The 20,028-nt window shown below is 41.2% G+C and overlaps 1 protein-coding gene across 6 annotated transcripts in view; it reads left to right on the top strand.

Moving 5' to 3' along the window:
* Positions 1–20,028, top strand: part of KIF2A (kinesin family member 2A) — a 50,182-nt gene that overhangs the window by 18,181 nt on the left and 11,973 nt on the right. For 4 of the 6 annotated variants that reach the window (XR_014012862.1, XM_081212810.1, XM_081212808.1 and 1 more), the window contains exons 3-14: positions 329–445; positions 1,075–1,129; positions 2,732–2,854; positions 4,158–4,258; positions 5,550–5,645; positions 6,792–6,846; positions 10,550–10,712; positions 12,723–12,813; positions 13,262–13,325; positions 14,570–14,661; positions 14,870–15,012; positions 17,880–18,084. Coding sequence is in view for 5 of the 6 variants with exons in the window: in XM_081212810.1 (XP_081068936.1) it covers positions 329–445; positions 1,075–1,129; positions 2,732–2,854; positions 4,158–4,258; positions 5,550–5,645; positions 6,792–6,846; positions 10,550–10,712; positions 12,723–12,813; positions 13,262–13,325; positions 14,570–14,661; positions 14,870–15,012; positions 17,880–18,084 (1,305 nt within the window). In the remaining variant the exon portion in view is untranslated. The remainder of the gene's footprint in view (positions 1–328; positions 446–1,074; positions 1,130–2,731; positions 2,855–4,157; positions 4,259–5,549; positions 5,646–6,791; positions 6,847–10,549; positions 10,713–12,722; positions 12,814–13,261; positions 13,326–14,569; positions 14,662–14,869; positions 15,013–17,879; positions 18,085–20,028) is intronic. The other 2 variants (XM_081212812.1, XM_081212809.1) reach the window with 1 other exon arrangement.

Genomic DNA, 20,028 nt, shown 5'->3' with positions numbered 1-20,028 from the left:
AAATGATATATGGCTGTCTTGATTGAATAAAAATGTTCCCAGGCCAGAGTATAGAAGGGTGGGATACTCCCTTTTCCATTTCAAAGGGTTCTAGTAGGAACTGCAGATTCACTTTGTGCTAAGTAATTAGACATTGCCACTAATCTTTCCAGGCAAAATAAGGACTTTTTACCCAATGTGGAGGCTTCAAATGGAAGTGAGCTGCTACTCTGTGGCAATGAAACTATGTAGCCTGTCTTGGGTTTTTTAATTTTTTTGGTTTTTTTGTTTTAATTAAAATGCAGTATTTGTTTGTTTGCTTTGAACAATCTATCTTTCTCATATGCAGATTGACTTGGAGAGTATTTTTTCGCTTAACCCAGACCTTGCTCCTGAAGAAGATGATCCCAGCCCAGAGACCCCACCACCTCCAACACCTTCCGCTAAAGTGAACAAAATTGTGAAGGTTGGTAATACATAATGCAATGTCATTTACTCTTGTTCAGCTTGCCTGTTGCTACATGATGTTCTTTATTTCAGAATTCTAGGTTTAGCTGTTCAGTGGTTTTTATAGGCAGTGCACAGAGATGAATTCTTTATTGACCTTTGCCTTTCTCCATGCCAACAACACATTTTATATAGCACTGGTCTCCTCCATGGCCCAAGCTTTACCAGTGAGTGGGGCTATTCACATGACATCAAGTGACCTATTTTACCCATGCAGTTTGAATCAAATTGTGCAGGCAAAGGCACAGCGCTCTGTAAGCCCTGACAATCAGCTGACCCCTTTTAGACCCAACCATATCTTTACCTGTCTCACACCTGATCACCAATAGCTTAACATAATTTGCTATTTTACAGCTCATTTACCCAGTTTGAAAAGATTCATTTGCAGGCAAGCTATATATCAATTGGAAATGTAGAGTAAGTTTGCTGTTTTTCTTGCGGAAGGGTGTAAAGGATTTCTGAGAATTTTGTTGACTTGCTGATGCTCCCTAATTGCTGAAGGGCTATGAATCAGCTGAGCACTTAGTTTAAAAAAAGAAAAAAGCCTTCAGATTGGCTAACAAATTAATAGTGTCTGTCTTTCTCTAGAATCGAAGGACAGTGGTACCTGCTAAAGTTGAAGCTCCTACTAGAGACAACAGAGGTAAGTTAGCAAATGATTTATATCCCATTTGAAAATGCAAAACCTAAGGTGATAAATTCCACTTTAATTGTCCAGATCTAATAGCAAAACGTTTTGTCTGTGCCTTACTTCCCTGTAAGCTCACTGCCTGGTAATTTTGTTTTACATTTTACCTGCACTCTACCAGCTAGGATGTCCAGAAGTACAAAAGGAGTTACCGTATTTTTCGCCCCATAGGGCGCACCGGCCCATAGGGCGTACCTAGTTTTTTTGGGGGGAAATAAAGAAAAAATTTTATTTCCCCCCCAGGTGCGGGGCTGGGGCGGGGGAAGCCCGAGCTTCCCCCGACCCCAGCCCCCAGAACAGGCTGCTATCCGCTAGCGGAGAGCTGTGCGAAGCCCGAAGCCTGGGGCGTGCTGAGCTCAGCGCGCCCCAAGCTTCTGGGTGCAGGCAAGCTCTCCGCTAGCCGTGGGAGAGCTGTGCGACTTCGTGCAGCTCTCCCACGGCTAGCGGAGAGCTTCCTGAAGCCTGGAGAACGAGAGGGGTTGGTTCGCACTGACCCCCCTCGCTCTCCAGGCTTCAGCGAAAGCCTGCATTCGCCCCATAGGATGCACACACATTTCCCCTTCATTTTTGGAGGGGAAAAAGTGCGTCCTATAGGGCGAAAAATAAGGTACTTCTTTTGTTCTTGAGTTTATGCTATAGTTGGCCCGCTGTGAGAGTAAGGACCTTTCCTCTTTGTCTCTGAGTAATCTTGCAGTTGTATAGACAATTCCCGGACCACTCAGAACACATCAGCTACTGATAAGCAACCTGTCCTTTCATATCTGAGTTGTTTTTGCTTCTTATTTGCAGACTTGCTTTCTAGTTGGCTGATAGAGGGAACTGCAGAAGAGAACTTAAGCATTTGTTATATTCAAGCCATTTGAGCATGACAGCAGAGGGGGCTTGAGGGAGAAAGGGAGAAAACTGCCTGGGATGAAAATGTCTTTGTAGTTCATTCCTGTCCTGTTCTTTCACTTCACTCCCACACCAACCAGAGGATTTGGTAAATCCTTCTCTGCTCCACTTCCTTGATTTATCAGTTCCAGTAGCAGTATGAATATTTATACCTAAATAGGGTGTGGGACTCCTCCTACAATCTGCATGCATGTGTAATATCTGGGCTGATATACAGATAATAAGACCCAACTAGTTCCTCACAAAGGTTCATGGAACATGTGATTAACTTACCACCAAGCCCTCTATTTTTCCTCCCTGATGCAACTTGTTTTGAAATATAAAGGGAGAATTGCTTCAGTAGTTCTGCTGGCCTGGAAACAACATCTACCGATGTGTCATATTGAGGGATTAATTTCATCCCCCCCCCCCCCCCGCACCAGCAGTTGATAATAGTTCATGTATATTTGATTCTCATATTGGTTTGTCTCATAAAATAGTCACCTAAAGTACCAGTTCATGCCCCAAAAGGAGTTTTATAAAGTTTTTCTTAATTATAAATTGTTTTGGTTTTACACATTATTCTGTTGATTAACTAATCGTTCTGTTTAGAAATTGGTGCAGTTCCTTCTTTTCTGTTTATGCTCACTCTTAGTAATATTTTTGTTTGTTTGTTTTTTGCAGTGGTTGGTTCTGCACGTGCGCGGCCTACTCAGCTTCCTGAACAGTCTTCCTCTACACAACAGAATGGTAGTGTTTCAGATATATCTCCAGTTCAAGCTGCAAAAAAGGAATTTGGACCCCCTTGTATGTAAATCATGTATCAAGGATTCATTCATTTTAGGCATTACATGTACATTCTCTTGGGAAATTATATAAATTCATAAGAAGTGAGTTGTCTGCACAATGTTATGCTTACTTAGAGAAATCACAATGTGGTTGTTCTTCTATCATCCTGTTGGTAACAGAGTATCCGCAGAATGTTAGTTTTTCTAAAATAATGGCCCATTATTGAAAATTGTCCAGACCTTTTATTAGGTCAAACCAAGAGAATAACATGTATGTAAGTTGGTGCCTGCTGTGTGTTGTTACATTTCCCTGTCCATATCCCTTAAGCTGTGCCTGCAGAGGTGAGAGAACTACACTGAGGTAGTAGGGAGGTTAACATTGACTACAACTTCATTGGCTTACACAGAGTTTGACTTGGTATAGGGCAAGAATGTGACTTTCCTGCAGCTCTGCTGCTGTCAGCTTTATTACTCAGCCCACATCCTGGAGAAAACATGAGGGGATAGAAAACAGGCTCAAACCAGCTATGGTACAACTGCGGTGACCATTCCTTGGATGAGGCAGGCAGGACAGCCCCTAAGCAGGGCTGGACCTTAAAATGACCCTCCCCTTGCCCCCCACCCCCCGATTCCAGCCCTGTTAACCCTCATCCAAGGATCCTATCATATGCCTCCAATGCTAGCCATAAAGCTGTGGCAAAAACAGAAAACATAGAAACATAATAAGCAGCTAAAATATTGCTATGGTGAAGGCAGCCCTCCTGCTTTGCTAGGCCAATCATTATTGAGGGTAAAATTCCTTCCCAGTCTTGTCAATCGAATGGCTAATGTATGTCCATAGCAAGGTAATCGATGAGTACTGTAAATGAGAGAGAATGGATGGGATGATGAAGTCGTTGAGATTAAACTGGACCTCTTAACTTGTAACCTGGGATTGGACAAGAAGGATGAACTTCTGTCTCTGGTTCACAGCAAAGTACTGCCCCAAGCAATCTGCCAGCACAGCTAGGCATTGGGGGACCAGCCAGGTGGAACTGGAACCACAGCATGGCTGAAAAGTAACCATACTGTGTTCCACTTAGCAATGCCAGCAAGACATCAGCAATATCTTCAGCTGCCCCCACCTCACCTTGTATCAGCACAAAATGAGTGAGGACCCAGGACTGTTCTGAAAGAAATCAAATTGCCGAAATTAAGCCCTGTTTATGCTGAACAGCTTAGGAAGTTCATTAATGTAAGCACTTCTCTGTTTCAGTGGTAAAATGATAAAAAAATTGAAGTAGTATGCATATAAAAGAAACTTGCTTTTCTTCCCCTTTAAGCACGTAGAAAATCAAATTGTGTGAAAGAAGTTGAAAAGTTGCAGGAAAAACGTGAGAAACGAAGATTACAACAGCAGGAACTTAGAGAGAAACGCGCTCAGGTTTGTTTTTATATTTTTGTTCACTTGCTAGTATTTATAATCTGTATTCTAGCAAGTTACTTCAACTAATGTTGAATTTCCTGGCTCATTAGCTACTGCTTCCCAAGATGGTGTAGGCAAATCATTACTGCATACTTGTTACGAGGATGCCATATTTGAGAAAGTGAGGTTTAAGAAGTGTTACTTAAATAGCTCTGTAAGCATCTCAGTGAGTAGAAAGTGAACACGATGCTACAATCTTTATTTCAAAAAGTTGCTAATCTTAAGCAAATCCGTTAACATTAATGAGTCTTGTCACAAAGCAGGAGCTTTAGAAGAACCACTTGCATAATCCTGTTGGCAGCTTGCATGTTATGTCCCCATGTATTTTCAGTCTCTTATTGACGTAATAAGAAATATTGGTACTCAAGCAACTTGATGTTGTACTGATGGTCCTAAGCTGCTGAAGATTTTTCTGTCCCTAGTTGTCAGAAATTAGCAAGGAACAAACTTTTTTGTTCCTTTTCATGAAAAAGAACTTAATACGGAGATTGTAATTTTAAAGCCTGGATGTGTGCTCTGATGCTGAAGAAGGGTGGGAGTGGGTTTTCATGTTGGGAGCAGCTGAGCACCTGGAAACACCTTACCTTTGAAGTCAGTTGGACTGCCTTTACTTATTCAGGAAAACAGAAAAAGCCAGCTTATGTTAAAATGTGACATCCAGTTTGAGTCCTTTAAGGTGTCTTTGAATATTTTGCATCTAAGTAAATCAAGCAGAACATGAAAGGGTCTGGAGAACCCCCACTGGAGAACACACCAGTTGGTGTGGTGAAAGGAGGGATTGTTCCCTTTCTGGACAAGAAATTCTTGTGCTGATGGAATAATCAGAAAGGTGTAATGTTGAATCCCTCCCTTATATTTTTCTGAAGGAGAAAAAAATGTAGTTAATATATTTTGGGTGTTGTTGAGCAACAGAAGCACTTTTGAGTGCTCAACTTAATTAGCCAACTACAAATCCATATTAATGAGGAGCGGTTTTCAGTATCTTTGTCCAAATGATTCAAGTATACACGGAATCAAATGTATTTTACATAGGAGGGTCTGGAAAAAAGAAGGAAGCTTATGCTTTGTTGCAAGATGAAATATTAGCAAGCATAATTTTTGCAATTCTTTAAAAAAAAGTTTGGGAAAATGTCGCGAAACTGGCAAAAATGTTGTTAAATTGCAAACAAAAAGGTATCGTATCAGAAGATAATGTATGAGAGAGAACTATTCTATCTTACAAAGTTGACAGCTATTTTTCCCCTTTTAGGAAGTTGATGCTACAAATCCAAATTATGAAATTATGTGTATGATCAGAGATTTCAGGGGGAGTCTGGATTATAGACCACTGACAACTGCAGACGCAGTAAGTTTTGCTACAACTCTCACAGTCTGAGAATTTGGGAAAGTTTAAAATAGTAAATGACAGTGTGGTGTGGCCAAATAATAAACACCGTATTTATTCGAGTCTACTGCACATCTTTTTCTCTCTTTTTTTGCCAAATTAAGCTGCAAAAAATTGGGTGTGCATTAGATTCTATGGTGCATTAGACTTGAGTAAAATACGCAGCTCACTGCTGGCAAAGTGCATGTGCGGCTGTGCACTCCTCAGTGGAGAGGTGGGACGGAGCCTGCACCCACTGCTGGCTAGTGGGCCTGCCTTGCCCAGCTCCTCTCCCTGCCAGACCTGCAGCCACCTCAAAACTTTCAGCCTGTCTGTTGTAAAGAGTACACTTTTTGCCTATGCACATTACATTCGCCAGCAAGTTCTTCTTTGCTTTCAAGGTTCTGAAAATTGAGGTGCGCATTACATTCGACAGCACATTAGACTCGAGTAAATACAGTATGTGGTGAGGCTTATATTGCAACTGTTGTACTTCCACAAGCTTTCTGGTTTTAATATGCTCTGAATTGACAAAGATATGTGTGGGTGTCATATATTTTGGTGAGCAGGGAACTGGCAGATCTGAGTCATGGCAACCTGTAATCTCAGAGGCTCCTAAATGCACCTTTGAGATTACAGTAGCTATGGCTGGAGACTGTAAGATCTTAGCTCTTTTTCTAAACCTGTTCCTGTTTGTGATAAAAGTGGCCCAGCATAATATCTGATCAAACCTTAACATGAATAATTATGCAGTTGTGGCTTGCATAACAAGTAATTCAAATAGCAACATGCAAATTTTTCCAACACTTTTCAGGTGTTTTCCAAATGGCCAGGAGAATCTGCCTAGACTACAATGATATTGAGCATAGTCCTGAAAAGCTGTAAGGAATATGTCCTGCAGTTTGAGCTTTTTGCTCTCTGGAGTATTTTATTTCAAGGTCATTGAAATTAATGAACCTGTTAGCCATCTATTAATTTCAGTAGAACTAAGGTTGGGTATAACCTGCTGCTGAATCCTTTTCTTTTTGATCACGTACATCACTATAATTATTGAAATAAACTGTCTTTAAGTTTCTGTTTCAGAATTGGTTCAGAATTACTAACTTCATTGACTCTGTTTTTTTTAAGATTGATGAGCACAGGATATGTGTGTGTGTAAGAAAACGACCACTAAATAAAAAAGGTAGGCCTCTTTTTAATATGCAGTCTTTTATCTAGTTTCTGGGAGGTGGGTAATAACTTTATTCTATATTTGTCTTGATGCTGAGTTGATTTTTTTCAGGCTGCCCCGAAAAGTTTCCATAAGGGAGGGTGAATAAGTTTTATCAAGTGGGTACTAGGATAGCCAAGCATTTGGATTCCCCCTAGAGCACATTTGGAGCCAAACTACCGATAAAAATAATGGACCATTTCTGGTTCTCTCTCTCTCTCTCTCTCTCTCTCTCTCTCTCTCTCTCTCTCTCTAATTTTGGTTTTCTGGATGTGCTTGTATAGGCTAGATTGAATCCAGGAACCTTTTTATTTGGTCATATCTAGAAGTGATGTCTCCTTTTAGCATTGCTCTGTACATATGGACATCACAATTTGTAAAGAGGGCTTGTCTTTTCAAAGATCAAGGCAACTTATACGAAAAGTACAATAATCAATGAAAAAAGGAACTCTCCCTTCCCTTCCCTCCTTCCTTCCTCTCTGTAAGACTGAGTAGCAATCCAGGCTTCGGTAACTAGAAGGATTTCAAAAAAGTCTTCACATTCCCTCTGAAATGCCAAGAGGAAGGCAGGCCTAGACTATTTGAATTCTCTAAGTTAAATATAGTACCCCCCCCCCTCAAAAGATGAAATGTTGTGGCAGTATTTTACCAAAGTGAAGGTTATTTTATTCATCCAAACCTCAAATGCCTGGTTCTATGTAAGTAACACTTCTGTTCAAAGAAACACCTAGTTTATTTAGAAGCTTCTAATGTTCCCATAACTAAATTAGGTATTAGTGTAAATGCTGAAATTGTGATGGAATTTCTCTGGGGAGGGGAGTGCTTGGGAATTATGTAATGAGATGGTTACATAATGTTCCATTTGAGTGTCTTGTGAAGAGCAATGATGCATTAAATATTATGATGCTAGCAGCTCTGTAGAGCGTATTTAGCTATAACAAGTTCTAGGCATATTTGGCTTTCTTCATGCAGGTCCTTGAGCATCACTTTGAATATCATGGTATTATGGTTTGGAATTTAAAATTTGGGGGCTAGTTAATATTAGTCCATGATTAATCAGACACTCCCTCCTCTCCCACCAGTCTGTCCAGGTCCTAACCTGCAGTCATTGCCAACATGCAGTTCTAGGGCTCAGACACGTCTGGAGTATCAAGAAAATAGGGAGACTGTCCCACATAATTTGATAACCTGTTAATCAAGGCAGTGCCAATGCCAAAGCCAACCAAATAGTGAGGGAGAAGAATGCATCTTTCTGATTTCTCACAGGAGCTGGCAAGAGTAGGAGAAGAGTTGATGTATCTTTCCCCAACTGTAATGGGGCTCTATCTATCTATCTATCTATCTATCTATCTATCTAAGGGGCTTATCTATAGTTGCCTTTCCTCTGCGCTTTCTGAGTACCCTTTTTTTCTTTTTGCTCTGGAGCTTTACCTGGAAGAAACTTGCTCTTTATAGTTCAATTGGAGCAAATGGCAATCTGCTGAAAACCCAAATTGCTGCTTTCTCAAATTTGGCTTTAAAGGGTGGGTTTTCGTAGGGAGAGCTCTGGAGCACAGAAAGCAAAAGGGGGAGCACTCTGACATGGAGCTTTAAAACATGGACCTGTGTCTGAAAGAGTAGGGAAAACAGAGCAAAAGGCAAGTGTGGATAAGCTCATAAGAGATATGAGATGGGGGAGAGCACTTGCACAGGTTACTGAACGCTTCCAAGGCTAGGAAGGCAGGGCTGAACAGGAAACATTCTGGAGCTCAGCTTATTCTGTCGGGAACCAAATCCAGGTGGTAGATGGATGACAATGGGCCAATTTCCCCTTCTAGTACTAAGATAACTTTGGAATTATCCTGGTCTCACTATGTGTAATCAGGATGATCTCACACCTCCCATAGATTTCTGTATGGCCTCAGTTGAGTTCACAACGAACCGTGTCTGCTCCTTACCTGGGAAAAAGCTGGGTGGAAGTAATAAAGTGCTGCTGATGCTTTCAGAGGGTGGTGATGGGGATTCCTCCATATCTATACGGCAGTTGTCCAGGCCATCTTGGTAGTTTCCATTCCTACTTTGGCTCTTTCTCTACCCTTTTCTCCTTTGTATTCCTCAGATGGGGGAAGGGAAGTAGCCTGCTTTTCTCCTCAGCTCTCTGACTCATATCTGAAGACAGAGGGTCTGTGACAGCTTCCCTTTGATGTGCTGGGCAGTCCATTGATGTGGAAGTTGCCCTACTTCTCTTCCCTTCAGTTTAGAATGAGTGTAACCATCCTGTGGTTATATAGGATGTTACACATTGACTGTATCACAGAACTGTTGGAGCCTACTATCTTTCAGTCACCGGATTGTAATGTAGATTTTATTAGGAATGTAGGCTGTATTCAACCAGTTGATGTATTAATCAACTGAAATCTGATTGTTGTAGCCATTTACACACACACACACACACACACACACACACACACTTACTGCCCTTCACTGTAAGGTCCCAGTGCAGGATACAGCATTACAAAAAAATTAAAACAACCCACAAGTATAAAAACAAGGTGGGTCCAAAAAACATACACCTCAGGTGTCAAAAGCTAGGGCCTTCAGATTTGCAGCTGGTCCCCATATAAGATTTGATAGGAATTCATTTTCTCTGTCCTCACCAGATTTGATTGGGTGAACTAAAACCTGAAGTTCCAACTTTATTCTGAAGGTCTGAGTGACTAAGAATACCCTTAATGTTTTCATTTATAATGTAATGAGATTCATTGTAATCTTCCTAGGAGACAGATCACAATCTGTTTATCCTGCTTGTATAACCAATATTAGCTAAATTAAACTATAGGGAGATGTGTGTCTCTGTTGAGTTTTGGCATGCTACTTAAAAGTTGTGAATTTGTGTATTCAGATAATATTTTTTTAAAAAAACAAAATTGTGATCTAATGGGCCTTGAAGTATAGTCAGGTCTGTAATATAGTGTGCCCTAAGAACCATCTGTTGAACTTTTTCTTTCCAGTAATATTTTTCTGTGTTTCACTTGCAAATATAGGGCAGAAATTTCCATTTTATTTTCCTGCCATATGGTTACAACACTTCTCTCAAAGCTAAAATTTGGTTGCTTCCCAGTAACTGGGTGGTTAGGTGAAAGGTCAGAATCAAAACACTTCCATGTAGAGCTCTTTGTATGAGAAACCTCAATATATTCTGATTTCTGTCCTGAGGGGTTTTTCCCCCTCACAGAAATAGGACACATTAATGCATTTGACTGTACATACAAAGCACCTTTTGTTTGCATGTCTCTTGGAACATTGGGCTTTGTGTATGTTGTTGCTGACTCAGGCATTTCATACAATTAACAATAGCTAATATTAATGAATGCACAAACCGATGAAATCAAGTTGGCTATCTCCTGTTCCCTTGAAGATGGGTAATGATTTCTTTATGTACTGTTCTTGCAACAAGCTATTTATGCTTGCAGATTAAAAAAAAATAGACTGAAGATGATTCTAGTTTAAACTGAACAGCCTGAAAATACATGTACATATGTATTTTTTTCTTCCAGAGATGCACATTATAGTAATACCAGATTCACTTAAATAGCTTTGGAAAGATTTAACTATTTTGCATGTTTGACTAATGTCTCAATTAATTGTGAAGTTTGTATATTGAAAAAAATTAATTCACATTTAATTGCTTTTTTAGAAACTGTAATGAAAGATCTTGATGTAATAACAATCCCTAGCAAAGATGTTGTGATGGTACATGAACCCAAACAAAAGGTAGATTTAACACGGTACTTAGAAAACCAAACTTTCCGCTTTGACTATGCCTTTGATGACAGCGCTCCTAATGAAATGGTGTACAGGTATGTGTTCCTTATCCCCATTTTGAAGTTTGTTGCTGTTTTCTCTTGTCAGTAAGCTGATGTTCTGTTTAACTTGGATTCCTGTGTGTTGTTACTGCAATTCCTATGTGTTTGTCTCTTTTTTTACTTCGCCCTCCCAAAAGAACATATTTTCCTAGCCACAGTTATATTTAAACTGTAATAGCTTTATCCAGTGTGAGTGTTTTTGTGTCACCGTACTGGGCTTCCCGCCTCTATTGTGTTTAGGTCCCCCCCACTTTTGGAGGCAGAAGATAATTACACAAAGGGGTTAAGACCTCATTTGGAACCTGAGAGGCAGGTCAGACTTGAAAGATCTGGGCAGAAGAAAGACAGACTCTGCTAGGGGTTTCTTGAGAAGCTGCTAGTATTTTTCCAAAGCCAGAGAGGCAAGAAGAAGTCTGGAAATATGCTCCTTTAATGCTACTTCTCTTAAGCTAGTTTGAAAGGAAGGAAAGGCCTAAAAAATGTGTGAATGGGAGGGAGTAGGTGGCAGAAAGAAAGAAGAAAAGGTTAGTCCCGCCTACTTATGACTGCCATCCTGCCTGCTACTTGGTCTGCAGCCCCTGACAGATTACCCACAAGTCAATGCAGCTCTTGGCAGAAACGGTTGCCCATCTCTGCTCTTCGTGGTACAGTTTGAATCTCAGTCTCCTTCTAGGACCAGGAGGATCCACAGTTCCACTCCTGCAATTAGTACAGAGAATACAGAAATGTTCAGAAGCTCCAGGTCAGCACTGCAGAGCAAAAGGGCTCTGTGTGCATCATTTTAGGTCAATAGGGACTGCTTGTTTCTCTAGAATGGGGGTGGGGAACCTTTAGCCCAGGGTCAGCAAACTTTTTCAGCAGGGGGCCGGTCCACTGTCCCTCAGACCTTGTGGGGGGCCGGACTATATTTTTTTTGGGGGGGAATGAATGAATTCCTATGCCCCACAAATAACCCAGAGATGCATTTTAAATAAAAGGACACATTCGACTCATGTAAAAACACCAGGCAGGCCTCACAAGTAACCCAGAGATACATTTTAAATAAATGGACACATTCTACTCATGTAAAAATACGCTGATTCTCAGACTGTCCACGGGCCGGATTTAGAAGGCGATTGGGCTGGATCTGGCCCTTGGGCCTTAGTTTGCCTACCCATGCTTTAGCCTATAAGCTGGTCTTTGTCCCCCAACAGGGGAGGCCTGATTTGGCCCACAAGGCCATATCAGTTATCTTCACTTGGGACGTCAGCTGATTGAAGGCAGGATTCAATACATCATTAGCTGTGAGTGTCTGTTGCCAGGAGGGAACAGGTGTCTGCAGTCAACACAACAAGATTTATCTGTCTGATAAGTGGGGGGTTTAATTCTGCCAAAGAAAACCTGTGAAATGCAAGCAGCTTCTTTGCAGTTTCTGTACCAGTGGTGACTGGGGCGGGCAGCAAAGGGGGGAAAGGCGAGTCTTTTTTGCTTTGGCCCATCCATCTCTGCTGTAGGAAGTGTGAGAAAGAAGCCTGCAGAAAAGAACTTATGGGAATGGAGGAGGACCTAAAGACTTCCTCTGGACTTCTGAAAGCATTATTTAGAAGGCAGAAAATAAGATCTGACTGCTGCTGAATCCAAAGTTGAATGTAATTTGTGTCAAAGTACTCTACTACTCTTTTTTTTTTTTTTGTCTAAACTGCAACAGACATTTTCAAAGATTGCTTTTGATGTTTTTGCTTGTATGGGGTTATACAAGCTTTATTTCTTATGTAAAGTTTTAAAAAGCTATTATACTAGGCACTCTTGGAAGAAACTGATTTTCTAGCTCCATTTCAGTCAAGGGTTTAGGCCTGGTTTTGGCACAGAAACTGCTTTGGCTAGTTAGCTTTTGTTATTGTTTTTATTATGCATTTTGTGTTTTTATCATGTATTTTATGCTCTGAATCACCCTGAGATCTAAGGATGATATTTAAAAAATAATATAATAGCTATGTTTTTCTTTCTTTTATTTCTGTGCTAAAGGTTTACTGCAAGACCACTAGTAGAAACAATATTTGAAAGAGGAATGGCTACATGTTTTGCTTATGGACAAACAGGCAGTGGAAAGACCCATGTAAGTATTTCTGGTGAGCGATACATGCTATTGAAGTGCTTTTATTATAACCTGATAACTAGAAAAGCTTTGAATGTGTTAACAACATAATTGACTCTCTTAAGGGCAAACGCCTCTTGGGGACTGGTGATACACTGTAAAATTTTGTCCCAGGTCCCACCTGTGAACCTACTTTATGGAACTTTAAAGGCTGCTTGTTGACAAACTTCATTAGAGTTAGAAACACATGCATACATTCTTAGAGTGTCCACTGTTCCCGTCACTACAAAATGCTAAAGTAATCTGTGTCTTAAGGGAGCAAATCCAGTTGTTGTTTTTACACAAAGCAGTAGGTCTTCTCAATGAAAATAGTTATTCATGCATGACCCTTGATAATGAGTATGTGATGTTTGATAGTTGCCGTTTTCATGCTGTTTATTTTATTGTATTATATTATATTTGTCTTTAGACAATGGGTGGTGATTTTTCGGGAAAGAACCAAGACTGTTCAAAAGGAATTTATGCACTAGCAGGTATGTCCTTTGTCTTTGGGCTTGATACAAAAGTGTCTGTATCCTGTACGTATAGCTATACACTTTATGGTATATGGGTACCACTTAACATCTGAGATTGAGAGATGTAATACTATTCACTAAATGCATGGTTAAGTTGGACCTGTGCGAAACTGCAGGCAGAAGGAAACTGACAGCATGGGACTTGCCTGCTTCTTCACCCCATTGCAGCTTCCTGCATTCCCAAAAAGTTGTTTCTGGGGGCCAGGGCAGCCTGTGGATTGGGGTGTGAAGGGATGTTGGGTAAAAGGTAGTCACTGAAAATGGGGTGAAAACATCTTGCAAGAGTAGTATCCCTCACGCAAGGTGCTTCTGTTCTATTTTGACAGTTCCTCTTGCACCCCATCCCACTTTGTTCTGGAGACTCCTCTAACCATCAGAAGTAGCTTTTCTGGAGTTACTATAGTAACAGAGGGGATGTGGGTGGCGCTGTGGGTTAAACCACAGAGCCTAGGACTTGCCGATCAGAAGGGGTGAGCTCCCATTTCTCGGTCCCTGCTCCTGCCAACCTAGCAGTTCGAAAGCACGTCAAAGTGCAAGTAGATAAATAGGTACCGCTCCGGCGGGAAGGTAAACAGCGTTTCCGTGCGCTGCTCTGGTTCACCAGAAGCGGCTTAGTCATGCTGGCCACATGACCCGGAAGCTGTACGCCGGTTCCCTCGGCCAAGTAAAGTGAGATGAGTGCCACAACCCCAGAGTCGGTCACGACTGGACCTAATGGTCAGGGGTCCCTTTATCTTTATAGTAACTAGTAACAGAAGGTTACTATGGGAGAGGGTTGGTGGGGAAGCATCCTTTCATGTCCTTTCTTGGAAAGCTTATAGTCTAACATTCTAGCTTCCATCCTGTGAATCTCTTTGCATTTTATCAGCTTCTCTCCAAAACAAATGCTGTGAATTTTACCTGTAAATTTATGGCCTATTGTACAGGGTTCTTGCTTGCGTTACAGAAAGCTAATGTATGTGATGCATGTTAAACACATGAAAACACCATACAAATGCTCCTTTTTATGACTAACCACATGGAACAATCCATGCTACTATGTGAACATTTGTCATGGATGCTTTAGTGAAATTCTTGCATTATAGGGGGTTGAATAGATGACCCTCAAGGCCCCTTCCAACTCTACAGTTCTGTGATTCAAACAGCTGTACATTTAACATTTTTTCTGTCACTCAGTCGATCTCTTTTTAATCTATTCACAGCTAGAGATGTCTTTTTAATGTTGAAGAAACCAAACTATAAGAAACTAGAACTTCAAGTATATGCAACATTTTTTGAAATTTATAGTGGAAAGGTATGTGATACATACACATATATCTATTTTAGAATAAAAGTCTTATCTAGCAAAGCTTGTTTTGTCGGGAGTTCTGAGTTTTCATCTCTGTATTTAGATCTCTTTGTTTTGCATGGCTGTTTTCTCAGACAGGACTAAAGTAATTTCTAAAGACCCTTAAATAAAACAACATCTCTTCTCTCTCTCTTTCCCCTGCTCCCTTCATAAGGTTTTTGACTTATTGAACAGGAAGACAAAATTGAGAGTTTTAGAAGATGGTAAACAGCAAGTCCAGGTGGTGGGATTACAGGAACGAGAGGTTAAATGTGTTGAAGATGTACTCAAGCTTATTGAAATAGGCAACAGTTGCAGGTAGGATTTTTATTTTTTATTTTTAAAAAACAACAACCTGGGAGTTTACTTGCCAGAAGAAAACTCCTGTTCTGTAATAGCTACTGAGAGAAATAGAACATTTTTGTGTGTGTGTGTGTGTGTGTGTTTTAGGAGCAGTGTTGATTTGTGTTACCAGCTTACCGCCCGGTCTCGAATCTTCCATTCCTGGGTAAGGTGATTGAGAGAGCGGTTGCTGAACAGCTTGGTAGGTTTCTGGATGAAACATCTGCTCTGGATCCATTCCAGTCCGGCTTCCGCGCTGGTCATGGGACCGAGACGGCTCTGGTCGCCCTAACAGATGATCTCCACAGGCAGCTGGATCGAGGCGGGTCGGGGCTGCTGATTCTTCTAGATCTGTCAGCAGCCTTTGACATGGTCGATCACGAACTCCTGGACCACCGCCTTGCCGACGTGGGGATCCAGGGCACAGTCCTTCAATGGCTGCGCTCGTTTCTCTCTGGTCGGGGACAGAGGGTGGTGCTTGGGGGGGAATTGTCATCACGCCACTCCTTGGTGTGTGGAGTGCCTCAGGGTGCAATTCTCTCCCCGATGCTTTTTAACATCTTTATGCGCCCCCTCGCCCAGCTTGTCCGGAGTTTTGGGCTGGGTTGCCATCAGTATGCTGATGACACCCAACTCTATCTGTTGATGGATGGCCATCCTGACTCGGCCCCAGACACACTGACCAGATGTCTGGAAGCTGTGGCTGGATGGTTACGTGGGAGCCGGTTGAAGTTAAATCCTTCGAAGACAGAGGTCCTCTGGCTGGGGCGGGACGATATGGGATCGAGGGGGCAACTCCCATCTCTTGCGGGGGTGCAATTAGTGCCAGCACCGGCCGTTAAGAGTTTGGGTGTAATCTTCGATACCTCCCTCTCTATGGAGGCGCAGATTACAGCTATAACAAAGGCGGCATTTTTTCATCTCCGCCAAGCTAAGCAGTTGGCCCCTTATCTCTCTCGTCCTGACCTAGCCACTGTGATCCATGCGACGGTCACCTCCAGACTGGATTATTGTAACTCGCTCTACGTGGGGCTGCCCTTGAGACTGACCCAGAAACTCCAGCGGGTGCAGAATGCCGCGGCGAGACTCCTTATGGGGTCTTCGCTGCGAGAGCACATTCATCCGGTATTATACCAGCTGCACTGGCTCCCGGTGGAGTACAGGATCAGGTTTAAGGTGCTGGTTTTAACCTTTAAAGCCCTATACGGCCTAGGACCCTCATACCTACGGGACCGCCTCTCCTGGTATGCCCCACAGAGAAACCTACGGTCTGCAAATAATAACATCCTCAAGGTCCCAGGCCTCAGAGAGGTTAGGCTGGCCTCAACTAGAGCCAGGGCCTTCTCGGCTGCGGCTCCAAACTGGTGGAATGCTCTGTCACAAGAGACTAGGGCCCTGCGGGACCTGACATCTTTCCGCAGGGCCTGCAAGACAGAGTTGTTCCGCCAGGCTTTTGGTCAGGGCGCAGCCTGACTCCCTCCTCTGGCAACCTGCTCAGAATTTTGCTTAATTGGTTGCCATCAATTTGATTTAATTAATTTTTATAATGAAATATTTTTAGATTGTGTGATTATTTGACTGATTATTTGATTGTTGTTAGCCGCCCTGAGCCCGGCTTCGGCTGGGGAGGGCGGGATATAAATAAAATTTATTATTATTATTTATTATTACTGTCTTAATGTTTTGCTAATTTATTGACATATTGTTACATTATTACATCTGGGTTTCCAACTAAGACTGTAACATTCAAGTTCAGGCGTAAATGAAGTTATAACTAGCACTTGCATAGTTATAACTACACTCGCCCCTTCAGTCTGTGTTTAACATTAGAGTAAATTCTTTGAAGGTGGTCCAACTCTGATTTTTAACCCTTGTCTGACTAGCTCATATTGTAAGAGCCAATTTCCCCTTGCGCTGGTGTGGTTGTAAGGTTCAAGGAACGTATTGAAACATGTATTGGGAATGTAACTAAGTACACGTGTTCTTGAAGGAGGTTGTAACAGAGATTGGTATTGTTACCAAACAGGGGTCCCTGGACGCTAAGTTATGTCTCTTACCTATTTTTGATGACACCAATATTAACCTTACTCATCAACACTTTTTTCTACATCTGTTGGTTACTGATTGTCTAGTGATCACTCAAGGATGGAAGGGCACATCTTGTTATTCTACGGATTTATGGTTTTAAAAAGTAGTGTTCATTGCCTTTTTTTGAAAAATGTGACTCATAAAATATGTGCCACCATGAGTGATTTGGACTTCTCCGACTTTGCTTCAGCTTGGGGGCTGTTTGTGACTTAACATGACCAAACAATCCCATGGTTGGCACATTCCCACTAAATATAAGTATTTGGCAATAATCATGATGATTTAATATGCTTGGTATTAGTATGAACCTGTATTCCACTATGGGATTTATTTTATGCCACTCATTCTTTTTCAGACTTTCTGTGATTATTATGATTATTATTTTATTATCTTGCAAATTTATTTTTATGACTGTTTTTATTCTTTCTTTTAGCTTGATGCTTCATTTTTGTTTACTGTAAAATAAAAATAACTAGTACTTGCTTCTAAAATGTAAAAATATTATTAAGTGAATTGAAACAAACATGGTTCAGTGAGTGGTATAAGAGGAAAATACAGGTGCTCTTCTACCGCAGTTCATCCATAGTTGAAGATAGAGGGTAATTGGCATATGTGTACTACAAATGAGCCCCTTGTTTGTTTTGTATTAGAATAGAACCTAAAGTGCGCTTTAAACTATCAACAGATATTGTAAGCCTGACAAGCCTTGTGGTGATGTGTAATTCAGTTGCGTTTCTCTCCTCCCTTTGCTACAGAACATCTGGTCAGACATCTGCAAATGCACACTCATCTCGAAGCCATGCAGTGTTTCAGATCATTCTCAGGAGAAAAGGGAAGCTGCATGGTAAATTTTCATTGATTGACTTGGCTGGAAACGAAAGAGGAGCTGACACTTCCAGTGCCGATAGGCAAACACGACTGGAAGGTGCTGAAATTAACAAGAGCCTTTTAGCACTTAAGGTAAAAAAAAAAAAGCCTCTCGTTGTATTTCTACCAAAGACCCTCCAGTTTTCCATATTGCAGCAAATGCAGAAATTTCTAAAGGTGACATTTGCCTTCCATGTTTAATATGTGTGTTGTTACATTTGTACATTCAAAGAGCTCTGAGCAATACTTTAGATTTGTGGTTGATTTGTGAGCTAGGTTAAGCTGCAGGAGACTGATTTACCCAAAGCCAAACACCCAGTTTGCTTTCTAGCTTAGCAGTGATTTACTCCTGGCCCTCCCACATTCAAGCTACTGAAATAAACAGATGCTGAAATTTTTCATAAGGTTAGGTAGCTTTGTAGACCTCTGCCTATACCCATACATGGTTTGTGATTTATGATAAGAATCTTGGACTGTTCAAGAATTCCAATAGGTAGGAGTCAAGTCCTCTAGCAGCTGGTGGTCAGGCACAGACTGAAACTGTGGAGTCGGACCACAATGCTGTTAAGCTGATATAGGCCAGGGTCTGAACATAAAGCTTGGCACCACTCAAAAGTTGTTGGACTACACTTTCCATTAGCTCCAGCCAGCATGGGCTCTGGTCAGGAATGATGGAGGTTGTAGTTCACAACATTTGGAGGGTATCAGGTTTTGGAAGGGCTGCGCTTGGGTGCTAGCTGTAGGATTTTAGCTTGGGGCTTTTGATGCCATCTGCCCATTGTTTCTGGTAAAAGACTATGGTCTCTTTGGGTAGTTGACTCTACGTGTGTATACATGTGTCCATGTGTTTGTGTATGGAAGTGGTATGGGAATGCTCCCATACATACTACATCTCTTTCCCTTTAGTCTGCAAGTATTTGTTGATAATATTTATTTCTGGAAAAAAAATATCCCGCCATTTCAGTGTTATACAAACTTACCTTTTTTCCAATGTATGTAGATTTTCTGTGTGCGTAAACCAGCTGTTGCTTTCTCTCTCAAAGAAAACCCTGTATTCCCCTAGGGAAATGTCAAAATGTAGGATGAGCCATCACTATAGCATGGAAAGAGGCAGGTAGAGCAAATAGGTGCAGCTCTGCTGTAAGTTTCCCAGGGAGTAATATATGCATAAAAATGTGGTTTTAAGTTTATGGTTGTGTAATTAACACAAGTGTGCATGGGAGAGAGACACAAACAGTGTGGACTTCACCTCTGTTTTGGTTTATTGTGCATATTTGGTATGATTACAAAACACACCGATACACACTGCATAACTAATATTTAACAATACAGTGAGGACCCTTCTGACACTTTAAAGACTAACAAATTTGTTGCAGTGTAAGCTTTTGTAGACCAGACAGCCTTTGCAGGGAATACTCTGGTCCAGGAAATATTATGCCACATTTGTCAGTCATCACAGGTATTTGTTTTTACTGCAACAAGCTAACACAGTTAGTCCTCTAGAAATAGTTACTTGATAATACAGCTGCCCTCAGACATGCCTAATTTAACTAACCAAATAATAAAACAGAGCTTACACTGATTTGTGCTAACAAAATACATGGCTTCACTGTGATAACAGGTTGTTTTTTAGACAGAGCAACTTGCAATCAGCACAAAATATATACCTAATGGAGACACACCAAAATGTCTTATCCTGCTTTATAATCCTATCCCTTGTTTTTGCCCTTTCTTCTTTTAACATTTTGCAGCTAGATTCAGTGAATAAATTGGATCTGAACATAAACAACAGCTTCCTCCAAGAAAGGCCAAATTTTAAAGCTCTTGAAATTTAGTCTCACACATTTCCTCCTTATCTGTAATGTAGCTATTTTGCCAGTATGCGCTTCTGCAGTTTGTGCAGCATGCTGAAAGATTTAATTCCACATTAAATACCTGTAATGTACATATTTGTATTTATGTGCATTGCAAATGCAGTGCATGGAAAGTATCCAGATTTCGTGTTTATTTTTACTTAACTGCAGTGAACTGTTTTGC

Source organism: Podarcis bocagei, assembly GCF_964188305.1.
Source record: "Podarcis bocagei genome assembly, chromosome: 11".
Taxonomy (NCBI): domain Eukaryota; kingdom Metazoa; phylum Chordata; class Lepidosauria; order Squamata; family Lacertidae; genus Podarcis; species Podarcis bocagei.
Note: the sequence above shows the minus strand (reverse complement) of the source record. Positions and strands in the feature narration are given on the sequence as shown.